Below are 23,014 nucleotides of genomic sequence, written 5' to 3'. Positions count from 1 at the left end.
TCTGTCCTGGGGGCAGGCCCACGGTCGTGCCTATTTGCCAAGTGTGGGGGCCATCCTGAGCCCCTACCTCCCCAATGCTCTGTGTGTTAAGGACACCACTGCAAGGCGGGCGTGGAACTAGGGCTGGAGCTGGGGACACCTTGCGACACCGCCTCCGGGAAAATGCAAGACAACGGTGGCCGTTTCTCTGGTTCCTTCCCGCCTTTGGACTCACGGGTCCAAAGTGTCCAAAGTGTCCAGGACACTAAGCCAGGTGAGGAAGCCCTCCAGTGGAGCGTCAGGACGCAGCATGGGGTGTTCAGTTGTCACATGCAACGTGGCATGTATCTCTACGGGCGCTACCCTCCCCAGGCACAGAGATCCTAAGTGCTAAGAGGAAGCCTCCCGACAGTGGGTGATCCGCTGTTGCACACTGCAGTTGTTCTAACCAGACGGTGGGCTCCGGAAAGACCACCTCCTTCACAGATAAGACGGGGTGTTCCAACAGGCAAGGCAGGCTCCGGCGGCACCCTCTCTAGCCCACCGGGAGGGGATGCCCACGGACATCACAGAGCGTCTCGGCAGGGCTGTAGGAGGGGGCAGAGGTGAAGGCTGTCCGCCGGGGGCACGGGGGCCCTGACCCAGCTTCCTGGCTCAGTAGCCACCTGGTTTCCAGCCACATCCTACAAGTGCGTCTCCTTCTCCCCGGCCATGAGACCCGCCTTCGTTGGGGAGGGCCCGCAGTCCTGGCTGCTGCCACCGTCCAGACACAGGTGTCGCTTGGGCTGTGGCAGGCTGGGGTCAGGGGTGACGAGCTGCCGCAGGCGCTGCGGGGAGAAGAGGAGTCAGTGGTGCTGGTGGCAGAGAGGCAAAGACGTGCCCTCGTGCCTGTGTCCCCAGGGCCCAGCACGCAGCTCAGCGTGAGTGAGTGAAAGGGCACAGGGCTCGAGAAGTGAGAAGAGGCAGTGACGTGTGACTGAGCGTGCGAACCGCCTGGCTCCCGTCCTGGCTCTGTTACTGACGCCTGCGCGGTCGTAGGCACCCCACTGAGCCACACTGCGACTCGTCTGTAAGGTGACAGCACACACCTCAGACAACAGTGCCCGGCACAGGGTTAAGTGATCAGCGAGCGTCTATTTTGTTCTTGTTGTTACTGTTCTTACTGCTGCTATTATCACACGCTCAGTAAGTGTCTATCATTGTTCCTCCTAGTAGCAGTCCTACGATTACCGCTGTTACTGGTGCCACCTCCTTCTTGCTTTGAATGCAGACGTGAAGACTGGAATCAGGACAACCTTCTTGTGACCATGCGGTGATAAGCATGATGATGAAAAGACAACATGACCAGGATGGAAGTCCAGGAATAGAGGAAGTGTCTGGTCCCTAACGGCCTCTTTAAGCAGCTGGACCAAACGCCAGGAGCCCCCGTCTCTAGTCCTCTTCATATGTAAGAAGAAACCAAGCCCGTTTGCTTATTGCACGTTGGGTTTTCTGTGACTTGTGGGCGAGACAGATTTCCACAAATGTAAGGTCTTTGTGGGACACGGGCTCTATCCCTTCCAGGAAGACATGTCCCGAACCCTAAACAGGGAGCCTTTTGCATATGGTTCGCAGGCAGGGCTGAGAGGAGGAGAGAAGCCGGGAGCCTGTGTGGATGAACCATGGCTGCTGGTCCCAGTTTCCAAGAGCAGGAATCTGTGCTCTATGACCCTCTGCGTCTGGCACCTTGTGTTCTTATTTGTGACTTACTTTCCCCCTTAACCCCTTGACAGCTGCCCTTGGTCAACCTGCCCAGATGATCTGCTGGAGGTCAGATGCTGAAGGTCTAGGACTCTAGGACTCTTGAACATTTCTGAAAATGAAGCCCTTCTTCAAAGGTCCTTCTCCTTAAGATTCCCTTAGAGCGAAGGGCAGCCCGGCACTCAGAGCTGGCCCGGCCGTGGTGTCCTGCCCAGAGTCCAGCCCCTTCGGTGCCCTCCTTTGATGCGCCACCTCCCCAGCCCCTACCTTCCTGAAGGAACCCTGGGTCTTCAGGAGGGCGACGACGATGAAGAGTGGGACGCAGCTCATGGAGGAGCCAGCCAGGAGCCAGCCGACGACGTAGCCCCAGGCCGGGTACACGTAGACGCTGTTGTATCTGAGAGGTGTGTACTTGCTCAAGGAGAAGAGGAACGTGGCCTAGAAAGACGGCGGGAGGACGCAGATGCGGGAGGGGCCCGGGAAACCCTCTCCTCGGACGGAGCAGTTCAACACCAACACACTGGCGCCTCTAGAGATGGAGAGCAGAGGCTCCCTCCACAAGTGCGTCACAGACCGCGGGCTCAGAGGCAGGGAGGCGAGACCGACAGCTGGGAAATCACGCAGGCAGACAGACAGACGGAGGTGCGAGGGAGGGAGGGATGGAGCAGGAACTAGAGCAGATGGCAGTGCTGGTAAAGCAAAGAGACGGGTGAGAAAAGGGGGGCGGGGAACCGGCACATAAGAGGGCACGAAGCAGCCCCTGCAGGTGACTGCGCAGGCGCAGGAGGGAAGGAGCCCCAGAACTCTGCCCGTGCCCCGAGATGGCTAGAGGCAGGAGGAGGTGGGGGGGGTGGTGCTGGAGGGCACATACCAGGCAAAGGCCCGGGGTCAGGAAGAGCCAGGAGATCTTCACTAGGGGCCACGGCCGGTAGCCAATCATGTCCTCCACGTTGTCATAGAAACGGTCGGCCCCTGACCAGGTGGGTGGGGGGAGAATGTGAGGACAGGAAAGGGACGGCGGGTGGGCTCGGGGAAGGACTCACCTGCTTCGCCCGCCTCCCCGCACCGTGGTGGGGAACCTGGATCTGGACGCGTGAGTGACACTGGAGGCGGGGAGGCCGCCACCAACCGAGAGCCCCTAACCTCCCAGTGTCTCTCTGCTCTCAGGTCTGCGGATGAAGACCCGAGTCCTAACACAGAGGAGGGGGTGAGCCCAAACGGGGCTCAGCGGCTATACACATGCTTATTGCGTTGCAGAGGTGAACTCGGCTTCAAGTAAAAATAGCAAAACACCAAGGGGGCCGATGCTCGAGCCCAGCGCTGAGCCCTGTGGGGCGGGGGCGGCACCTGCACCCCAGACTCCAGGGGGCCCCTCTGTGCTCCCAGTGAAGCACAGAAGGGGGCTGGGCTGTGGCCATGGAAACACTGCCTCCTTACTTGGTTTAATGTCCTTAGGTTTCCACATTTGCTCCACCTTCTAAGAAGTAAAGAGCCACTGACTGGGAAAGGCCTGGGAGCCCTCTAGCCACCCCCTCACCACCACAAAAGAACACTGCGAAATGCCACGCTAGACAGTCATCCCTCTGGCTTCTTAACCTCCCCCCAGGTGAAAAGCAGGTATGTAGGTGTAACATATCATCAGCCGTTTACACCTCGCTGTGATCGAGTTTGTCAGATCCTCTCTGAGAACAAGTGTCGGAAAGCAGCGGGGAAACCAGGGCGAAAAGGTAGGAGACACGTGGGGTGGGAAGGACGCCGACGAGGAAGGCCTAGGGTAGCAAGATAAAACCCTTCCTAGTCGCGGCTCGTCCTGGGGCCCTGCTGCATGGTACCCACGCACCCTCTCTGCCCTGAGCTTTGGCACACTGACAATCCGTTCCCCCAGCTGGTGCAGTGGAGCCAGAGGGACCTGCGGCATGATGACGGCTCCTCCACCTGCCTGCTGCGTGAGCACAGGCAAGGGACCCAACCTCTCTGAGCCTCGGTTTCCCCTGTGAAGGGCTGTGGTGCAGATTACGAGACAGCACTCGGCACTCAGCAGTGCAGTGCTCGGAACATAAAAGCTTCTCCTCTAACCTCACCCCAGGCCGCCGCCGCCGTCATCAGGAACGATAACAGCCTGGATACCATGTGGTCAGCACCGCTGGCTGACTTCCTCGGTGCCGAGGGGGCGGGGCTGTCGGTGGGAGTCAGTGGAAGCCAGAATTCACCAAAGTATCAGAAAGAAATGCACGACCACCACAACAGAAAAGGCTACGTCAAAAACACGGGGATGAGCTTCCTGTCCATGGAAGTGTTCAAGCAAAGCCTGGGTGATGACTTTGAAAGCGCATGTGGGAATCTCTGAAGGATCAGACTAAGTGGCCCAGGAGGTCCCTTTTGACTAGGATTCCCATGGGAGAAGGCCTCCAACAGCCTCTGCACCCAGAAAGCTGTGCACAGTTATTTATAATCATTCTCACTCTTCAAAGAACTCCGTTGTCATTAGCCCAGCTCCACTGCCGTAATGAGAAACACCTGGGTTCCCAGTAACGGCTAAACTCCTCAAGTAAAAAGGACCAGGACAGCAGCACAAAGACCCGCAGAGACCGGCGGGCCCGTCCTCACCCTGGGCACATCCTGCCCTTCGCATGGCCCCAAGCCTCCCCCACCCACCCACTTACCGTACACCCAGCCGATGCAGATCACTTCAAACACGGAAAGGAACAGCAGGCACGTGCCACTGCAGGCGTAATAATCAAACAGCTGGAAGATGTACATCCCGCCCTGTGGGGCAAGAGGCAGAGTGAGACCTCGGCCGGGGGGCAGGGGACATGCCCCAGCCCACACGAGATGACAGAAGCCCATCTGGGATGCCACCCTGCCCGGTCCAGGGAATTCATCCCTTGCAGGCAAAAAGAGTTTGCCCCGCCTGTCCCTGACTCCCAGCCTCCCTGCCCTCATCTGGCGACATCTCTGACATCTGCGAGGACCCCGGGGACTGTGGTGCACGTACAGCGTGCTGTCTATCCAGCATCCCACCTTCCGGAAGTTGCCGAGTTGCGGCCACCTCACTCTGAGTGTGCGCCCCTCCCTGCTCCAGGCCTAAAGAAGAGCAATGGCCAATTCTCAGGGAAAGAGCCCTATCCCCCCAGGGGTTGGCTGGTGGCAGAAGGGGACCCTGAAGCTGCCCAGAGCCGTCTGTAACATCCCAGGAGGGAAAGCTGCTCAAGAATGACATCACCAGAGGAAAGGGAAGCCAGGAGATAGAGGGGAGCATCCCTGAGGATGCCACTGGAGCTGCTGGATCCAACCGTGCCTGAAACCGAAGCATCTCTAGACTTTTCTGTTTCCTAACCAAAAAAATTCACCTTCCTGCTTAAGCCAGCTTGTTTGATTTCTGTCATCTGAAACCAAAGGAGAGGGAACCAACACAGGAAGGTTCCGCCATGTGGTCCCTCCAACCTCGCAGTGAAGGGCCGGGCAGGCGAAGGGAATGTGGCTCTGAGGGTGTCAGGGGGTCGCCAGCCTGCAGGCCGCCCCCGCCACTCACCTCGGTGACCAGGAAGAGCCCGATCAGGTAGCACAGGACCACGATGGCAAGGATCAGGAGCTCCCGCCGCCCGCTCTTCCGGAGCTGCCTGGGGAACATGTCCACGGAGGCTGTCACCAGGCACTCCACACAGACAAACTGTGGGCCGGAGGGGGCTGGTAAGAGGGGCCGCTGCCTCCTCGCTCCCCAACCCCACGCTGGCCCACAAAGTGCATGGGGCCCAGAACCGGGGTGAGGCCAACCCTGCCTCAGCCTCGTGTCCACCACGGAAGGTGCCAGCCGCGAGGGTTGGCTGGGCGGGGCTGGGCGGCCCGAAGGTTTGGGAGGGCGCGTCCGCATCTGCGCGCGGAAGGGTCGGGCCTGGGGGAGCAAAGCAGGTGGCCCCTCCCGGAAGAGGAGGCCGGGCGTCCCCCGACCAGCCTCAAGGACAGGCCCCGGATGCCGGGGCCAGGGCTGGGAAGTCCGGGCGGGGGACAGCGAGGTCGGGGAGGTTATGGCGGCGGACGCAGAAGCTAGTAAGGGGGTCGCAGGGCGGGCGGGGGCGGGCGAGGGCGAACCTGGCTGTCCAGCCCGAGGAAGATGAGCATGATGAAGAAGAGGCAGGACCACAGCTGGGACAGGGGCATCATGCTCACAGCCTTGGGGAAGGCAATGAAGGCCAGACCGGGGCCTGCCGGGTACAGACGCCATCAGGGGCCCGCCCCTGTGTTCGCGCGCGTGCGCGCGCCCGCGTGCGTGCGTGCGCTGGTTCCCCAGGGCCGGCTGGCTCTTCTACTGCTCTGGGGAGCACGCTTTCCACTCGTGCGTCCGTCCTTCCATCCGTCCCTGCCTCCCTCCTCCCTCCCCTGGTTTTGGGGTTCTGCTCTGTGCCTAGCACGGCCGCCTGATGTTGAAAGGTTCCTACAGTACCCAGCTTCTGGGACCCCTGGCCTCCTGTCCCCTGCCCCTCCTTCTCCCCGGCCCCACGGAGCAAAGCAGCGCCCACCTGACTCGGCCACCTCAGAGATGGGCACCCCCTGCTCCTGGGACATGAAGCCCAGGATGGAGAAGACCACAAACCCGGCCACGAAGCTGGTGGCGCTGTTCAGGAAGCAGAGGGCGATGCTGTCCCTGCAGAAAATGGGAAGGAAAAGGGAGAAAGAAACCCATCGTGGGGGGGACATCCAAAGACGGTGAGCGGTAAAGAGGACAGAGGAAAGGAAGTGGGGGAAAGGAGCCCAAGACCGGGTACCGGAAGGGGAAGAGAAGAAAGGGAGGGAGAAAGACCAGGTCTGGAAAGGGGACCACAGCTTCGGGCCCCTGCTCACAACGGAGGAAGGCCCCCTCCCAGGACCTGCGCCCCGCTCACCTGTAGCAGTTGTTGTGGTACTTGTTGTAGCTGCCCAGGGCCGTCAGGCACCCCTGGCAGATGGCGAAGGAGAAGAAGATCTGGGTGCCCGCGTCCATCCACACCTGCAGGAGACCCCGAGGAAGCGGTGGGAAGATGGGGGGAGCCCGCCAGGGCCTGGAGCAGTGACCGCCCCGCACCTCCACAACCAGCGGCCCCTCCGTCCCCGCAGAGCCCACGTTACAGCCTACGCCCACTAACGCATCCTCTTTCCCTGGGCACTCAGCACGCACCACGTCGGCGCGCGTGACTGTAACTTCTAGTTGGTTCACCACAGATGGTGAACCAGAGAAGGAGGCCTGTCTGCAGGGCGGAGCTGAGGACCTGGCCGCCCTCAACCTGCAGATGCCCCCAGGCAGCCATGTGGGCAGAGGCCACGGCCTTCAAATATAGAGAGAAGACACCAAGACTCCACGGGGGGGGGGGGGGGGGGGGAGTGGGAGGGGCAAAGAATGTGCTCAGACAAGTCCAGAGGGGCAAAATGTCCAACATCGCACTAGTAAAAAAAAAATGAAAATGGCAACATGCTACTACTTTTACCTATCAAAGGTCAAAATTAATTCTACTTCAATCTCTCATGGGCCACAGAAGGAAGGGTACCCACCAACACGGGCGGTCAAAGTCCACAGCACACGTCAAGAGCCTTAAAAGGTGCGTACTCCCTGACTTTAATCCCACTTCTACGTCTGACTACTGTCAGGAAATAATCAGAGATGTGGTCAAAGATTTAAACACAAGGTGTTCATTGCAGTTGTCTGTACAATCATAAAAAAAAAAAAAATACATGACCTAAATGTGCAGGAACAGGGAAGAACTGAGTAAAGGCCGACACCTGCCCTAGGTGTGGATGCCCAGAGGTCATATGTCCGGGTCTGTCCGCCCGCTGCCCACACCAGCTCTAGAGAGGTACCTGGACTTATGGGACCGCAGTACATCCTGGCTGGATGAGTGAGCGGATGCATGGGGGACGGAGGAAACATTATGCAAATGATAAAATGACATTTACAAATGGGTTTAATAACAAGGAAGATGCTTACACTATAATTTAAGTGAAAATATATTTATCTCCACGAATAATTGTCTCAACTACGTGAAAACACACACACACCAGATAGAAAAAAATATTGGAAGGAAATATACTAAAATGCTAACAGAGGTTATAGCTGAGTGGTGGGGTTACGAGAGGTTTTTAGTTCCTTTTTCATAATTTTCTTCTCTATTATCTACTTTGTCCTCCAGTGGGCACAGATTGCCTCTAAACAGCGAAAAGCAATCAAAGGTTTTCAAAACTCCAGATCTGGTTTGGGGCGGGAGATGCCTGGGGAAACAGTCCCCAGTGAGGTTCCTACCTGGGGGTCCTTGAGCCGAAGCAAATCTGGTTTTAGATAGTAGATGATGCCCTCGTAGGCTCCGGGCAGGGTGATGCCCCGGATCAGTAGGATGACCAGCATCAGGTAGGGGAACGTGGCTGTGAAGTAGACAACCTGCAGGGGAGAAGACCAAGGTCACCCTTCCCCAGGCAGCGCGAGCCGCCTCGGAGCAGGGGTGAGCACAGGAAACTTCCCACCCCTTCCTTTACACATTCTGGGGTGTCTGGGGCTCCCCAGCAGAGGATGAGACACACATCAGCGAGGCAAAGGGACAGGAGGAAGGACAGGGAGGGGTATGAGTTTCCACCCGTAACATTTCAAGAAATCTTTTTTTTTTTTTTTTTTTTTTGCTGTACGCGGGCCTCTCACTGCTGTGGCCTCTCCCGTTGTGGAGCACAGGCTCCGGACGCGCAGGCTCAGCGGCCATGGCTCACGGGCCCAGCCGCTCCGCGGCATGTGGGACCTTCCCGGACCGGGGCACGAACCCGTGTCCCCTGCATCAGCAGGCGGACTCTCAACCACTGAGCCACCAGGGAAGCCCTCAAGGACTCTTTTTGAATCCAGATTCTGGTCTCTCTTAATCCCTTATCCCGGCTGTTCGCCAGCCCCTTGCCCCCTTGAAGAGGGTGGGACTCCCCCGCCCAGGGGGAAGGTGAGCAGATTTGTACAGTGATCAGTGGGGAAATTTAGACTGAGCTTTTCCAGGCTTAAGGCTGGGGGAGCAGCATTGGCCTGAGCTCTGGGGGACGGGAGACACACGGGGGCTCCACTCTGCCCCTTCCCCGAGAGGGCGGCACTGTCCGTGTCGTTATTACTACTATTTTTATGTTATCGTTATTACAACGATCCGCGGAAGGGGGGGCTGCCTTGGGAGGGGCTAAGCAGAGAAGGTGGGGCCCTGTCTGCTCCCGGCGGTAGCAGCGCGGGGCACCAATGCCAGACTCCCTGGGTTGGAAATGATGCTCCGGTGTGAACTCTGTACACACAACAGGCCACGCGTCCACCCTCAGCCTGAGCGCCTTCAGAGGTTGGAAACCCACCACCTCAAAGACTGTTCTGTTTGCCACTTCATCCTAGACGTGGTCTTGGTGTGTTGTTAAACGAGACAAGCACGTCGTACGAGTGTGTGATCCTGATTGTGCGATATTCACACAACACACTCACACACATGCGTATAAAGGAAGCCAGAAGCCGACCAGCAAAACGCTGACAGGGATGAGCAGACACCCCGCCAGCCCGCTGGTGGCTCAGCTCTGACACCGGGACTTTCATGGTTCTTATTTTGCTCTGCACGTCACTTACGTAAACAGGCCTTTGAAAGTCATACCGAAAAAGAAAGCCTTCCCTTGTGTTGAGCTAAACCCTGCCTTCCCGCGACGTCCCCTGTTCTCAGCAGGCCTCTCCCTTTCACGGCTTTCTCTTTCAGGTCTCCAGAGGGATGCCATGTGTGTCCCCGTGGACCCTGGGGGCCACAGAGAGTGGTCCCGGAGCCAGGACCCCTCACCTTGCCCGTGGACTTGACCCCCTTCCAGATGCAGAAGTAGCAGACGACCCAGGCAAGCAGGAGGCAGAGGGCCAGCTCCCAGCGCAGGGACCCCAGGTCGTGGATGCCGGAGCTGATGCCCAGAACACGTCTCCTGCGGACGGGGAGACACACAACCAGGTGAGGCCGAGGGGACAGTGGCCTCCGCCATCAGGTGTCCTCATCCTCAGAGCTGACCCCACGGGTCTCAGAGTCCACGCCTCCCTGCCCCCGCCCCTCCCCTGCCCCATGGCCAGCACGTTCCCACCTGTGGTCTCTAAGCCCCTGGCCGTTAGACGGCCACGTAATCCCATAGATATCTGTCTAACTCATTCAGCTTTCTCTGTTGTCAGAGAGATAGAGACAGAGAGTGAGGGCAGTAAGCGTCCGAGCGAGCTGGAGCCCGTGGGGAGCAGAGACCCATACGGGCAGGTGCTCGGGAAGCAGACAGAGGGGCTGGATGGGCGTCAGCATCTGAAGAGTGACGGGTGATGGGAACACGTGTGTGCCGGGGTCGGTGGGCATGAGGGCGGCGTGGATGCCGGGAGGGCGCCCCGGGGAGACTGTCGGTGAGTACCTGTGGGCCAAGGTAAGTGTGAGGGCGGGTAGACTTGTATAAGCGCAAGGGTGGACACGTGTGGACGCTGGGGTGCAAGTGCTTGTGTGGAGGGTGCAGGCGTGAGTGTAGAAATTTGCCAGTTCCTGTGGTGTAAATACTCCCACGTCGGCCAATTTCAAGCCACCACCAGGACATCAGGGCACACGGAGCTGGCGCAGACGATTCCCAGCTCGCGCTGGCCGTCGGCCGTGGCCGTCTATGTGCAGGCGGGCGTGTGGGTGCGGGTGGGTGACTGTAAGAAGGCATGTGTGCGATGCAAGTCACGTGGACGCGCGCGTGAGTCCAGGTGGACACAGGCGGATGCGGGGCGAGCGTGAGGGTGTGGACGGTAGGTGTGAAGGGTCCCTCATCTCCTAGTGACGTGAGTGCTGGAAAGCATGCACAGAGAGGTGTACACCTGCACCCCCAGTCCCGGGCCCCAGACATCCAAATTCCCTCCGCCTGGGGCCCCCGGGAGGCGGCCTCCAGGCCGGGCACCTACTCCCAGAATTCCATGACGGGGGAGGTGAAGTTCACGGGCGGGGCCGCCGCGCCAGCTGCTGAGCGGTTCAGGAAGTCCATGCAGTGCTCTGCAGGGGACAAGAGGGGCGTCAGCAGCGGGCCAGGCGGGCAGAGGCGCCCTCACACCCCGTCCGCCCCCCTCTGGCCTCGCATTCCCGGTCCCCAGAGCTTCCTCTGGAGCCCCCGCTTTCCAGCATCAGGAGTCCCTGCTCGGGTGGCTCGGGTGACCAGCCCCCGTCCCTGGGCGCCTCACACTGCTCTCGTCCTGGTGAAGCTGGCTGCTCCTCTGGCCATGCTGCCAGCCACCTCTGACCCTGTCCAGACCTCAGGCCAGGCCCCCATGCCCACGTGTGCACCTCACTCCCCAGCGGTGGGGGGATGGGCTCGCGGGACGGCCCCGCCGGGAGTGGTCCCCATGCAGGCCCCTTCCCGTCCTTCCGTGGTCACCCGTCAAAATCTGCCACTGTTCTGTCCGCTCGTCTGTTCCCAGCGCTTGACTGTCCCTGGTGCGGGCTGGGCCGGATCAACCGAGCCCACCACCGGGTCTTGAAGGTCTGGCACACAGTAGGCCCGCAGTGAACACTGGCTCGGTGGGTGGACGTTGGGGGGTGTTAGCGCCTGGCAGCCGCTTGTCACCCACCGTCCCACCGGGTTGTCGGCTGTCCTGGCGGCTGGTTGGAGATCCCACACGGGGTCGGCCAGCAGAGTGGCCACCTGTGCCCGCCCAGCTCGGCTTGGGGGCTGTTCTGCCGGGAGCTCCATCACTGTTCGCCCGGCCCCAGCTGCCCCGTCCCAGGGCCGACACGACAAGTACCTGTGTTCCAGGAGTGGGTGCAGGCAGTCCAGGGCAGCTCGGAGGTAAAGGAGCTGAACAGGTAGAAGAGGGCCCAGGAGAGGATGATGATGTAGTAGACATTCAGATAGGCCTCGATGACCACAGACGCCAGGCCAATGCCTTGTGGGGGGGGGGGAGTAACAAGGGGGTCCCAGAGACCAGCGTCAGCCTGGGGGCCGCCCACCGTGCTGGAAGGACAGGGGCCACAGAGACTCCGCGGGGCTCATTCATGGGCCTGAGAGGCCCTTTACTCCTTATCTTTCTAAGTAAGAAAAGCAGGTGACAGAGCACCACCCTAGGCATTCTCCCAGTTTTATGATGTATATCTGAACGCATTTGTTTTTTCATGAGAGAATCTCCGGAAGGAGCATCGTCCAGAGGTTAACAGGTGGGTCTCTGGGTGACAGATTTCAGTTCACTTTTAAAAGTTCTTTTCTTTCTCTGGTTTTTCTAGTTTTTCTGTGACAATCAGCATCACTTGTGAAGTTGCAAGGGACAGGAGGAACAAGGCACGAGGCCAGAGGCAGGAGGTTCCTGAGTTCGGGTCTCACTAGGCATCCGAGCCTCTGGGGGGTGGAGGGAACCCACGCGTGTGTGGGCATCAGGCAAGGACCCGGGCAGCCTCGGTGGGGCTGTGGACCCCAGGGAGCAAGCCGAGGACAGACTCCACGTGGACCACACACAGCCCACACGGACCGCAAGGATCCGAGGAAATCGTCCCAGAGACCCCACAGGGTCCCCATTCTGATCCCACAGGGACCCCCCCAAGGACCCCACAAAACCATCTGACGCCCCAAGAGGGGTAAGCACCAGACGAGCCATGCCCCGCCGCCCAGCCCCCGGTCAGGCTCCCCGTCTGCTCAGGAGCCAGCGTGGTTCCACCACGTCCACGCCGTCCAGCGGAGGCTTGGCGGCCCCCAGACAGGCCTGTCCTGGGCCCGGCCCCTTAGGGCCTGGCGTCCGAGGCAGAGTCCTGCCTCCCCCGCAACCATGCAAGGAGGCGCGCAGGGACCAGGAGGCCCCTGGGTTTCCCACTGGCCACCAGGGTGCCATCAGCCGAACAGAGGGTGGAAGAGGACATCCCCACTGCTCACATCAGTGCCAGCAGGTCCCCAGAGGGAGGGCAGGGGCTGGGACCAGCTTAGTCCCTAACACAGGACACAGCACAAACCCACGGAGACCTGCGTTAGTGAACGGCCTCATTTTCTCATCTTACGAGGGTAACGCAGACACTCCTGGAGGGTTAGGTGAGGACGCAAACGCATGTGACGTGCTGACGTGAGCCCTGGCACATCATCACCAACATCACCATGATTATACCCCGCGGAGGCGTGTCTGGGACCAGGCCACGCGCTCAGGAGCACATTTCCCGCGAAGCTGTGAAGACTCAGCTTCAGGGTTCCTCACTGGCAAGGACTCCTCCCAAGACTCTGCACCTCATGTTGTGCCCAGTTATAATTTTGTATCGTCCTTCCTGGAGACTGCTTCCACCCAGGTTCTAGAAGCTTCGGGCCCCAGGAAGCCTGATGACACGTCCTAGCTCCTCTGCAGCCCTCAGCACGGGGTGGATGAAGGAAGCAGGGAGGGTGATGGCCGGGGGTGTGTGGCTGGAACGCACTCACCCTGGAGGAGGGGGCAGATCTTCCTCCAGGCTGTGACGCTGCCCTGGCTGGTGTACTGGCCCAACGCCACTTCCAGAAAGAACACTGGGATGCCGCAGGTGAAGAAGAAGATGAAGTAGGGGAAGAAGAAGGCTCCTGCCGAGGAGGGGGAAGGGGGCTGAGCTGGCAGCCAACCCCTCAGCCGCCCCCCGCAGCCCCCAGGGGCCCAAGACAGCAGCTTCCTCCTGTCTGTGAGCAGGGCCCCGCGGAAAGTTTCCAGTCCGCGCCCCACCCGGCATAGGAAAGACCTTCGAAGGGAAATGAATGATAATGGAGATGGAGACCCTAATATATGCCCTATGTGTTTTCTCAGTGTGCGTCACAAGTCTAGTCCATTTATTCTTTTTGGAACCGAAAAACGTGTTCTGTATAACTTGATATGCTTATTAAATCGTCAAGTTTGTTACGTTTTCGAGAAAAACAAACAAACAAAAACACCTTGGGAAAATGATTTTCCCTGTAATCGTTTTCAGAGGGTATTTCCCCTCCCTCAGGCTCTGGTCTGAACTGGGCCCCCTGCAGACAAGGCCGCTCCTCTGCTAGCCTGCTGCGGTGAGGACCGTTGCCCACATTCTCGTGCACTTGTCTACTCTGCTCCTTAGTTTAAACTTCCAGCAGAGGAACTGCTGAGTCAGAGGGCAAGGGAAATGGACCTTTTTTTTTTTTTTTTTGCTTTTTCTGTCATAAAATGTACGTAACATAACTTTTACTATTTTAACCATTTTTAAGTGTACAGCTCAGCAGCTTTCAGTTCATTCACGCTGTTGTGCAACCATCACCACCGTCCGTCTCTAGAGTTTTCTCATCCTCCCAAACTGAAACTCTGTCCCCTTTCAACACTCACTCCCCTCCCCCTCCCCCAGCCCCGGCACCCACCCTTCCTCTTTCTGTCTCTACAAACTTGATCATTCTAGGCACCTCATGGAATCCTACAGTATTTATTCTTTCGTGACTGACTTATTTAGCATAATGTCTTCAAGTTTCATCCGTGTTGCAGCATGTATCAGAATTTCCTTCCTTTCCAAGGCTAAATAACTATCCAGTGTCACTATAGGTCACATTTTGTTTATCCATTCATCCACTGATGGACGTTTGGGTTGTTTCCACCTTTTCAGAATAAACTTTTTTTTTTTTTTTGGCCATGCCACGAGGCATGCGGGATCTTAGTTCCCCGGCCAGGGATGGAACCCGGGCCCACGGCAGTGGAAGCGCCACAGAGTCCTAACCACTGGACCTCCAGGGAAGTCCCAGGGGTGAACATTTTTAAGGTCTTTGACCGGCATTTCCAAATTGCCCTCCCAAACTCTTGTACCGTCTGCCCTCCCAATAGCAACACGTGAGAGCAAAGACGGATTGGTGAGTCTTCCCAGGCCTGCTGCTGCCAACCAGCTCCGTGGTCCCAGGCAAGTGGTTGAGGTCTCTGGGCCCCTGTCCTCCTCTGTGGAACAAGGGCTCTGACGAGATCATCTTTGGTCATAGCCACCTCTATGTCCGTGACACTGCGGCCGGGGCAAGAATAAGCCACCTCATCCTCCCCCAGCATTAGTTCTCACCCCAGCCCTGGCCTGCCTGGGAAGTCCCATTTCTATTTCTTTGGAGTCATCAGTTTAGGCAATTTGCAGCAAGAACTATAAGTTTTAAAACAGAGAGCAAGGGACTTCCCTGGTAGTCAGTGGTTAACACTTTGCCTTCCAATGCAGGGGGTGCAGGTTCGATCCCTGGTCAGGGAACTAAGATCCCACATGTGGCCAAAAAAACAAAACGTAAAATAAAAGAAGCAATATTGTAACAAATTCAATAAAGACTTTTAAAAAATGGTCCACATCAAATAAATGAATAAAAAGGGCTTCCCTGGTGGCGCGGTGGTTAAGAATCCGCCTGCCAATGCAGGGGACACGGGTTCGAGCCCTGGTCCGGGAAGATCCCACATGCCGCGGAGCAACTAAGCCCATGTGCACCACAACTACTGAACCTGTGCTCTAGGGCCCGCGAGCCACAACTACTGAGCCCACGTGCTGCAACTACTGAAGCCCACGCGCCTAGAGCCCGTGCTCCGCAACGAGAGAAGCCACCGCAATGAGAAGCCCGCGCACCACAACGAAGAGTAATCCCTGCTCGCCGCAACTAGAGAAAGCCCATGCACAGCAACGAAGACCCAACGCAGCCGAAAATAAAATACATAAATAATTTTTTAAAATAAATAAATAAAACAGAGAGCAAGACACGTGGTAGATGTTCACTAAATATTTGTCAAATTAAATAGAAACAGTGTTTAGAAGGATTTTCTAAACTGGTTATTTTTAAACAGGAATGTTCCTTCTTTTTTACCTTTCTGGAATGTTTCTAATATCCACATATATCATTTCCACAAGAGGAATACAGTTATTTTCAAAAGGCAAAAATGAATCTGGCCAGTCACACATAAACTCATCTAAATGAATTCTTCCATTTATGTGAAATATTCCAAATAGGTTAAATCCACAGCCACAGGAAGTAGATGAGTGGTTGCCCAGGGCTGGTGGAGAGAGGGCTCGGGGGTGACTTCTAACAGGTACAGGGCTTCTCTGGGGGGTGATGGAAATTTTCTAGACTCAGTCGTGGTAATGGTTGCACAAGTCTGTGAACATACTAAAACCACTTAATTGTATACTTACAAAGGTGACTCTGATCCCTCCGCACCGTGCCCCTGCTCATTTTTACTACCAGCGCTGAAAAATATAAAACTGTTTCTTGAATTAAAAAAGAAAATCATAGGGCTTCCCTGGTGGCGCAGTGGTTGAGAGTCCGCCTGCCGATGCAGGGGACACGGGTTCGTGCCCCGGTCCGGGGGGATCCCGCGTGCCGTGGAGCGGCTGGGCCCGTGAGCCCTGGCCACTGGGCCTGCACGTCCGGAGCCCGTGCTCCGCGACGGGAGAGGCCACAACAGTGAGAGGCCCGCGTATTGCAAAAAAAAAAAAAAAAAAAAAATCATAGACAAGATAATGTCATTTCTTTGATCAACATTCCTCAGTGGCTCCCATGTCACTCAGAGCAGGGCCCGGAGGGGCTGAGCCCTGACCTCTGGCTCCTCTCACGCCTGTCATTGTCCCCTTGCCGTCCCCTGCGTTTGGAATGTTCTTCACTTGAACTGCATCCTTGAGACTGGCTCCTTCACCTCCTTCAAGTCTGGGCTCAAAGGCCACCTCCCGGACGGACCCTTTCCTGGTCCCCTCGCTTCCCATCTCACGCCCCTCCCCGCCCCTCCTCCCTGCTCTGCTTCTGGCCCGTCGCTCCCCACCATGTGACAGACCACAGTGGACGTATCTGTCTGTGGTCTGCTGCCCTTTGCTGGAGTGTAACCCGGAGTGTGTTGTGCTTTGTATCGAGCACGGTGCCTGGCAAGGGTGGCCCAGAGTGGGAGCTGCGAGGAGCTCACCGTGAGGAAGCGTCCCCATTTCACAGCGGGGGGATGCTGGAGTCAAGCTCCCTGCCAGCCTCCCTCCACTGCCCAGGCAGGAGGTGCCCAGGTGGGCACTGCTCTCCGCACCTCAGAGTGAACTCACCTCCCCCGTTTTTGTAGCAGAGGTAGGGAAACCTCCAGACGTTGCCCAGCCCGATAATCTCCCCGGCCACGGACAGCACGAACTCCATCTTGTTGCTCCACTGGCCCCGATCCTTCACCTGGTCCTTGCCTTCCTGGTCCAACTTCTCTCCCTCCTCAGGGACCCAGGAGACCACAGAAGGCCCATCCTTGGGAACTGCCACTTTTCTGTCGTCTGCAGCCATGGACGGGCTGGGAGGACACAGAGGGGAGTGGGCAGGACGGCAGGAGAGGCGCGGCCTGCGGGGACAAGAAGGAATGAGCTGGGCAGCCCCAAGGACACCCGTCACCCCCGCTCTCTCCATCCTAACCTTTCATTATTGCTGGAATGCTGTCGTATAGTGTCAGACTATTGATTTTCCTCCCAAATTCTTGATATTTACACCTAAAGTTACACTTTGCTCTCACAGCTCTGAGAACAAACAGGGAGCAGTTTGTTCTTAGTTCGCCCATTTTGCAGATGGAAAAATCCAGGCCTTGAAGGTGAAGTGACTTGCCTGAGACCATTCAGGACTAGATTGGGATCGAAACCCAAGCTCGGGGACTCTTATTCCAAGTCTCTTCTGATCCTCACAGTCAGCTGCCGTCCCCGCTGGCCCTTCTGCCCGGCTGCTCAGTGTCAGTGGGTGTCACCCGCCCAGCCTCCGGCCTCCAGGCCAGAAGGGATCAAAGGCTGTCGGGGGTAACAGGAGGTCAAAGGGCAGGTGTGGCCCGGTAACTGCCTGGTCTTCCCTGGGCCAGCTGTGTGCTCGTAGCTGTGCCAGCGTGATCGATTGCCTCTAGGTAAACATGGGAGCCCGCTAACTCCGGGCATCTGATTGGGAGGGCAGAGGAGGGTGGGGCACAAGGCCAGGTCGGGACAGGAGCGGCCTTCGAGGGGACCCTGGTTCTTGAACCTCTGTCCTGAGAGCAGGCGGGGGTTCTGGTGGCAGAAGTGGCCACCAGAGGGACCCTCACTTGGGCGCTCACCTCCGGATCCGAGCGGTCCCCTCAGGGGAGACCCAGAAGTGACTGCTCACCACGGCAGGTCACTGCCCTTCCCAACTCCCTGCCCACCTAAAGAGCAGCTACCCTCTGCTCTACCCTGTCCCTCTCGCGGGCTGTTTATCTGCTGCCAGGAGATAGACCGATGCGTGCTCTATCCAGAATCCTTGCGGGCCTTCCCTCCCCACACTCCGCCACCTCCACTCTTGTTTCTGCCAGGAAGACGTGCCGGGCTGCTGAAGGGTCCTCTCCCCCAGGCCCCCCGCTTCTGCCTCCAAGGGGCAGTGGGGAACCAAAGTGACCAGGAGCTACCAAGGGCTCTGCTCCTCCAAGTTTCTAGAGAAACACAAGGGATTCTTTTTATTAAAAGAAGAGTCTGTGTTTACTTGTTGGTCCTTTTAACCCAGGCAACAGCCCAAGCCCGAGTCAGTTAGAAAGGTGTGGCAGGGCCATCCGAGGTCATGGAAATTTTTGAAGGTGACTTGCAGAGTGCAGGTTATCCCAGGAATGGGAAAGAATGTCGGGGTGAAACTCTGGTACTGGGACCTACTCGGAGGCTTCCGTGGCAAGGTCAGCCCAGGAGGGCAGGCGCGGAGAGAGGCACCCCGTGGAATCAAAGGCCTCACCTTCTGATATAAAGGAAGGGGCGGGGGAGGAAGGGAAGGAAAGAGAGCTCCAGGTTCAGAGAGATCAGCCACACCCCAGGGGCTTTGAGAACTGAGCCTCAGGTGGAAAGAACAGGGCGGGTTGGCCCCTGGGGACACCTGAACCAACTGTGGATACTGCTACAGAATTGCGGCTGGGGGACTCTGAGGACTGACCCCTGAATCATTATCCGATGAATGAATGGACTCAGAAACATGGATGAAGAAGCATCCAACAGGAGACCCAAGGTCTGATCCAGACCTGGCTAGTAATAGTAGAAGTTAACGGGGGACTTCCCTGGCGGTCCAGAGGTTAAGACTCCGCGCTTCCACTGCAGAGGGCACGGGTTCGATCCCTGGCTGGGGAACTAAGATCCCGCGTGCTGCACAGCACGGCCAAAAAACCCCAAACAATAACAATAACAACAACAACAAAAAACTTGACTCCATTTCTTGTCCAACACCTGTTCCCCTCAAGATTGAGGGGTATCAGAGAAAAGGGAGGACTGAAACAGCATACCAGCCCCTGTGTCCCTGTCCTTTGAAGTAAAAGGCTTAAAAAAAAGAAAGAAGTTGACATTTGAGTCAGCACTGTGCTGAAAACATACACATCCTCACATGCATTATTAAGTTTCATCTTCATAAAAATATTTGAAGAATTACTATTAACTCTGTTTTATAAATGAGGAAATGAAGCCCAGAGAGATTAGGGAACAGGCCCTGACACCCCCAGGTGCTCAGTAAACCATTTTTGAATGCTTTGAACAAACTTACCAGTACAGTAACTGGGGAGCTGAGCGGCCACGTTGCTGTGTGACCTTAGGCAAATCACACCTCCTCTCTGGGCTTTAAGTCTCCCTGAAAGACAGAATGACCCCTACTCAACTGTGGTGTTGGGAGGGCAGGGTATACGCATGAGATCCATAAAAGACAAGGAGAGATACTGCCTTTGCTCGCCAAGCCATCGCGTAGCCCAGCTCGGGGTCCGAGCATAGGGTCACCAACGGGGTGGCCAGGAGACAAGCCTCACTGTCCCCAGACCAGAGGCAGCTGTTTCAGGGCCAAGTTGTCCTCAACAGCTGGAGGTGGGGGAGACCCACCTGGGAAAGGAGTAAATGAAGGGAAAGCCAGAGGGGAACACAGGCTGAGGAAGCAAAGCCCAGAGCCCAGGGTGGGCGCAGGATTTGGGAGAAGAGAACGCAGATGAGCTGACCTTCACGTGACAAGTTTGTTCTTTTTCAAAAAGTCTGTTGAGAGGAGCATGATTTATGGGTAAGAGTGAAAAACCGGAATGGCAGAATGAAAGCAAGAGCATGTGAAAAGGGAAGCTGGCCCAGGGCCATGGCAAGTCAAGGGGAAACAGGCTTACCTTACAGCAAGCGGGACTCAAGTTAGACTCAAGGAAGAACTTTCCAGGAGGACGTTAGACATAAAAGCTGTACTGAGCTCTCCTTTTGGGGGTTAAAGGCCAAAGGAGAGCACCCCACCCTCCTGCCCCCCTCTACTGTGCCCTTCTACCCCCGGCCCGTTTGCCAGGAATACTTAAACACAGTGTTATCCTCAGTCAAGATGACTTTCAGAAGTCTCCACCGTCCCGAGGGTTCACGCCAGCTCTCTCACCTCTCCAACCCCTAGCACCAGCTGCCCTGCTGCCCATCTGCTCTGCTAAGCTGGGGCAGGGTGTGGGGCAGCCTGGACCTCACCACACGCCAGTGCTCTCCAGAAGCAGAGGAAACCTTCAGGAGGCTGACAAGCCCCAAATTCACTGTTTTCAGGGTCTGGGCAGGTAGGCGGAGGAGCGGACACAGGTGGAAATGCTGCTGCCCTCCACGAGCCCCTGGGGGCAGCGGCCCGGGCCCTGGACGTCCCAGCCCCACTTCAGCCCACACCCACATACCAGCTCCCCGTTCAGCACACACGCTGTTGCCGCTCCCGTCACGTCCCCTTGCACACACATACCTGTGTGCACAGCACCAAAACATGACCCCCGTTGAGTCCTTCACACCCCGTGGGCCGCCCGCACCCCCGATGCCCCCCGGGGCACAGGCCGCCCTGCTGTCCGCACCCCTGTGTGGAGCCCGCGGGGAGGCTGACGGGTCTGGCCCCTCTGCTGGCCGCTTCCTTCCCAGCTGCGGGGCGCCGTCTGTCTCCCCTTCCTCTCGCTCTCTGGTCCGGGTCGCTCCTCTCTCCCCCGCTCCCTGGAGTCAGCCCCCTCCCCGTCTCAGGACTTTCTGCCAGCCAGGCTTGTCCCTGAGCAGCTCAGATGCTGCAGAGGGTGCAAAGGAGCTGGGGTGACCCCCTTGTCCCAGGATTCCCCAACACCAGACTTCCCTCTGGCCCCGCTCACGGCACGGACACACACTGCCACCCAGTCCCCCTCCCAGGTGTCGCCCCACCCACCCACCCCGCACCCTCTGCGAGGAGCTCACCTCCTCCCGTCTGGCTCCCCGGGTCCCGCAAGCCTCGCGGCCCCAACAGAGTCCCAGGGAAGCCGCTAGGAGACCCGACCTGAAAGGGAAACTGTCCCCCACCTTCGCTCCTTCTCTGCCTCCCAGCTCAGAATCCCATCCAGTCGTGGTCCTGGGACCCCCAGACAGAAAGCGACTCTGTGTGTGTGTGTGTGTGTGTGTGTGTGCGCGCACACTCGAGTGTGAGCTGGTGTACTGGGAAGTGGAGGGGCAGAGAAATACCACAGCAGCAGGAGGGACTGAGGCCAAAAGTTTGTGAGCCAGGATTACAACACCCAAGCTCGGAAAGTCAAGTCCTCTGTCCCCAGCTCTTCCCCACCTCCCTCCCGGCCAGAGCTCCCCCACGGGCGGGCGCTGTCCCAAGACGACCCCCCAGAGCTGGGCTCGGAGACTCATGCCCCCCTCGTCTCCCCACCTTTGCCCCTTGTCCCTCCCCCCCATCTCACCGTGCCCCCTCTGGCGCTGGCTCCTTCTCCTCCGGTGGGCACAGCCCTCTCTCACCGGGGCGGTAGGATGGGCACCACCAACAGCCAGGCTGGAAGCTGAGATCTCGGGAGGGGAACCGGCCTCGCTGACGAGGGGGTGGGAGGAGGTGACTCACTGCTGGACTTTTCCACCAAGTACCTGCCCTCTGTGGTTTCAGAGCAAGGCTCCGGACCTTCACAGCCACAACCCTCTTCCTTGGGATTTTCCTAGAGAAGGTGCCAGAACACACCTCAAGAACCTAGAAAGGACCCAGGTTTGCAGGTAGACAGGCCTGGGGTTGACGCCTCCTTTGTCTGTCGGCCAGACAAGCATCTGAGCCCCTGTCTACCGACCCGTCAAGGGTGCGTGACAACACCTGCTTCACAGAGTTGCTGGGAGGGCGAAAGGCAACCTGGGAGACTGCTTAGCGTGTCGTCGGTGCTTCAGGGCACTTGGTGATGTTTGCTGAAGGGTCGTCTGGAAGCAGGGGCTGGGATGCTGGAGTGTCCCAGGCAGCAGTGACGACGCTCTGGGGACCTCTGGGCACTCAGCACACAGCTGGGACTTGTCTGATTGCCTGACGGCCATCAGTGGTGAACTGGTACTTGTTGAATAAATATCTGTGTCCCCACGACGTGCCCGGTGAGCTTCTCCAGAACGGGGTCCTCATCGCTGCTTCTGAGATGTCCTCGCGGTGCTCGTACAGGACCGTCCGGGGCCATTCACTCAGGACAGACGGTGCCCCCTTCCGGATAATAAAGACGCTTCTTCGGGCCCAGGTGGTGGGGGGAGGAGAAGCTGTGAGGAGAAAGGGAAATTTCCCTTTGCCTGTTCCTCCCCTGTGTGTCCTAGAACTTCCCCGCAGGGCTGGGGTGTGAAGCGCGAGTCTCAGTCTGTAGTTTTCCATCGAGCACCCCCCGCTCAGTGTCTCAGGCCCCTCTCAGCATCTCCCTGAGGCTCCCTGTGGAGAGCAAGCCAGGCGGGCTGGGGCGGAGAAGGGCTGTGCCCGGCCGAATTCACACGGTTTCCCCTGTGCTCGGCGGGCACGGAGTGATCGAGTTGCTGCAATGCCCTGTCCCCGTCCCCACCGTGTGTCAACTGTACAGCTCGCTGCAGAGGGGTACCAAAGTCCGTGTGATTACCTGGCCGCAGCCACTCAGAACAGAAGACCCAGCCTCTCCGGGAAGGGGCGCCAGAGGGAGGAAAACCAGGCTGGGCAGAGGGTGAATTTCCTAGCTCTGTCATTCAGTCAGAAATGTTACTTCACGCCTACAGTATTTGGGGCTTTTCTGCGAGGACCTGGGGATACACATGTCGCCTCCCCTCCACCTCACGAGAGAAGAGCTGCCGTGTTTGACCTCGCCTCCCTCTAACACCCGAACTCCCTCACTCAAGCCCACCCAACCCCGCAGCTTCAGCCCCCACTGGGCATTCAGAACAACTGGTGAACTCTTGGGGGCAGGAGACCCCATTTTACAACAGGTAGGGCTCCCTAAGTTACCTGGAAAGCCTACCTGAGACAGGCCTGTTTCCATACGGGGGAGGGCCCAGAGTCGAGATGCAATAATGAATCCGTTATCTTGCTGCAGTGAAACCCTGCAGTCGAACGTTCTCCTCACCACAGTCATCTTCTAACCCGTGCACACTTTTAGAAGGCCTGGCGTGGAAGGAACCTAGCTCCTGAGCACCTAACTCAGCCTAGGTGCTTTACGTGTCGCCCCATTTTG

General features: G+C 57.8%; 1 protein-coding gene across 9 annotated transcripts; it reads right to left on the bottom strand.

Moving 5' to 3' along the window:
• Window positions 1-241: 241 nt before the first annotated feature.
• On the bottom strand, window positions 242-22,370 carry SLC6A12 (solute carrier family 6 member 12). Of its 9 annotated transcripts, none has more exons than XM_082849816.1 (17): window positions 21,269-22,370; window positions 19,129-19,212; window positions 17,224-17,399; window positions 16,689-16,966; window positions 13,108-13,242; window positions 11,465-11,605; window positions 10,631-10,718; window positions 9,513-9,645; window positions 7,988-8,122; window positions 6,600-6,703; window positions 6,237-6,361; window positions 5,809-5,921; window positions 5,252-5,389; window positions 4,383-4,485; window positions 2,591-2,691; window positions 1,987-2,157; window positions 242-806 (listed from the first exon to the last, which is right to left on the bottom strand). In XM_082849816.1, exons 4-17 carry the CDS (start codon window positions 16,909-16,911, stop codon window positions 663-665), a joined length of 1,854 nt encoding a protein of 617 aa, XP_082705942.1. In that variant the 5' UTR covers window positions 16,912-16,966; window positions 17,224-17,399; window positions 19,129-19,212; window positions 21,269-22,370; the 3' UTR covers window positions 242-662. The 9 variants fall into 9 exon arrangements, with proteins under 9 accessions (XP_082705942.1, XP_082705945.1, XP_082705943.1 ...); XM_082849819.1 differs by having other exon boundaries at window positions 21,424-22,370; XM_082849817.1 differs by lacking the exon at window positions 21,269-22,370 and adding an exon at window positions 20,886-20,988.
• Window positions 22,371-23,014: the final 644 nt, after the last annotated feature.

This window comes from Leucopleurus acutus (genome assembly GCF_964270905.1).
Source record: "Leucopleurus acutus genome assembly, chromosome: 11".
Classification (NCBI taxonomy): Eukaryota; Metazoa; Chordata; class Mammalia; order Artiodactyla; family Delphinidae; genus Leucopleurus; species Leucopleurus acutus.
This window is presented reverse-complemented; position numbering and strand designations above follow the sequence as displayed.

What these genes read in the sequence shown, in the direction of transcription:
- SLC6A12 (XM_082849816.1), bottom strand. Translation starts at nt 16,911, where the DNA reads ATGGCTGCAGACGACAGAAAAGTGGCAGTTCCCAAGGATGGGCCTTCT. An exon ending in GATCTGCCCCCTCCTCCAGG is followed by an intron (nt 11,606 to 13,107) that starts GTGAGTGCGTTC and finishes CCCCCCCACAAG; the next exon opens with GCATTGGCCTGGCGTCTGTG. An exon ending in CTCTGAGGTGGCCGAGTCAG is followed by an intron (nt 5,922 to 6,236) that starts GTGGGCGCTGCT and finishes TGTACCCGGCAG; the next exon opens with GCCCCGGTCTGGCCTTCATT.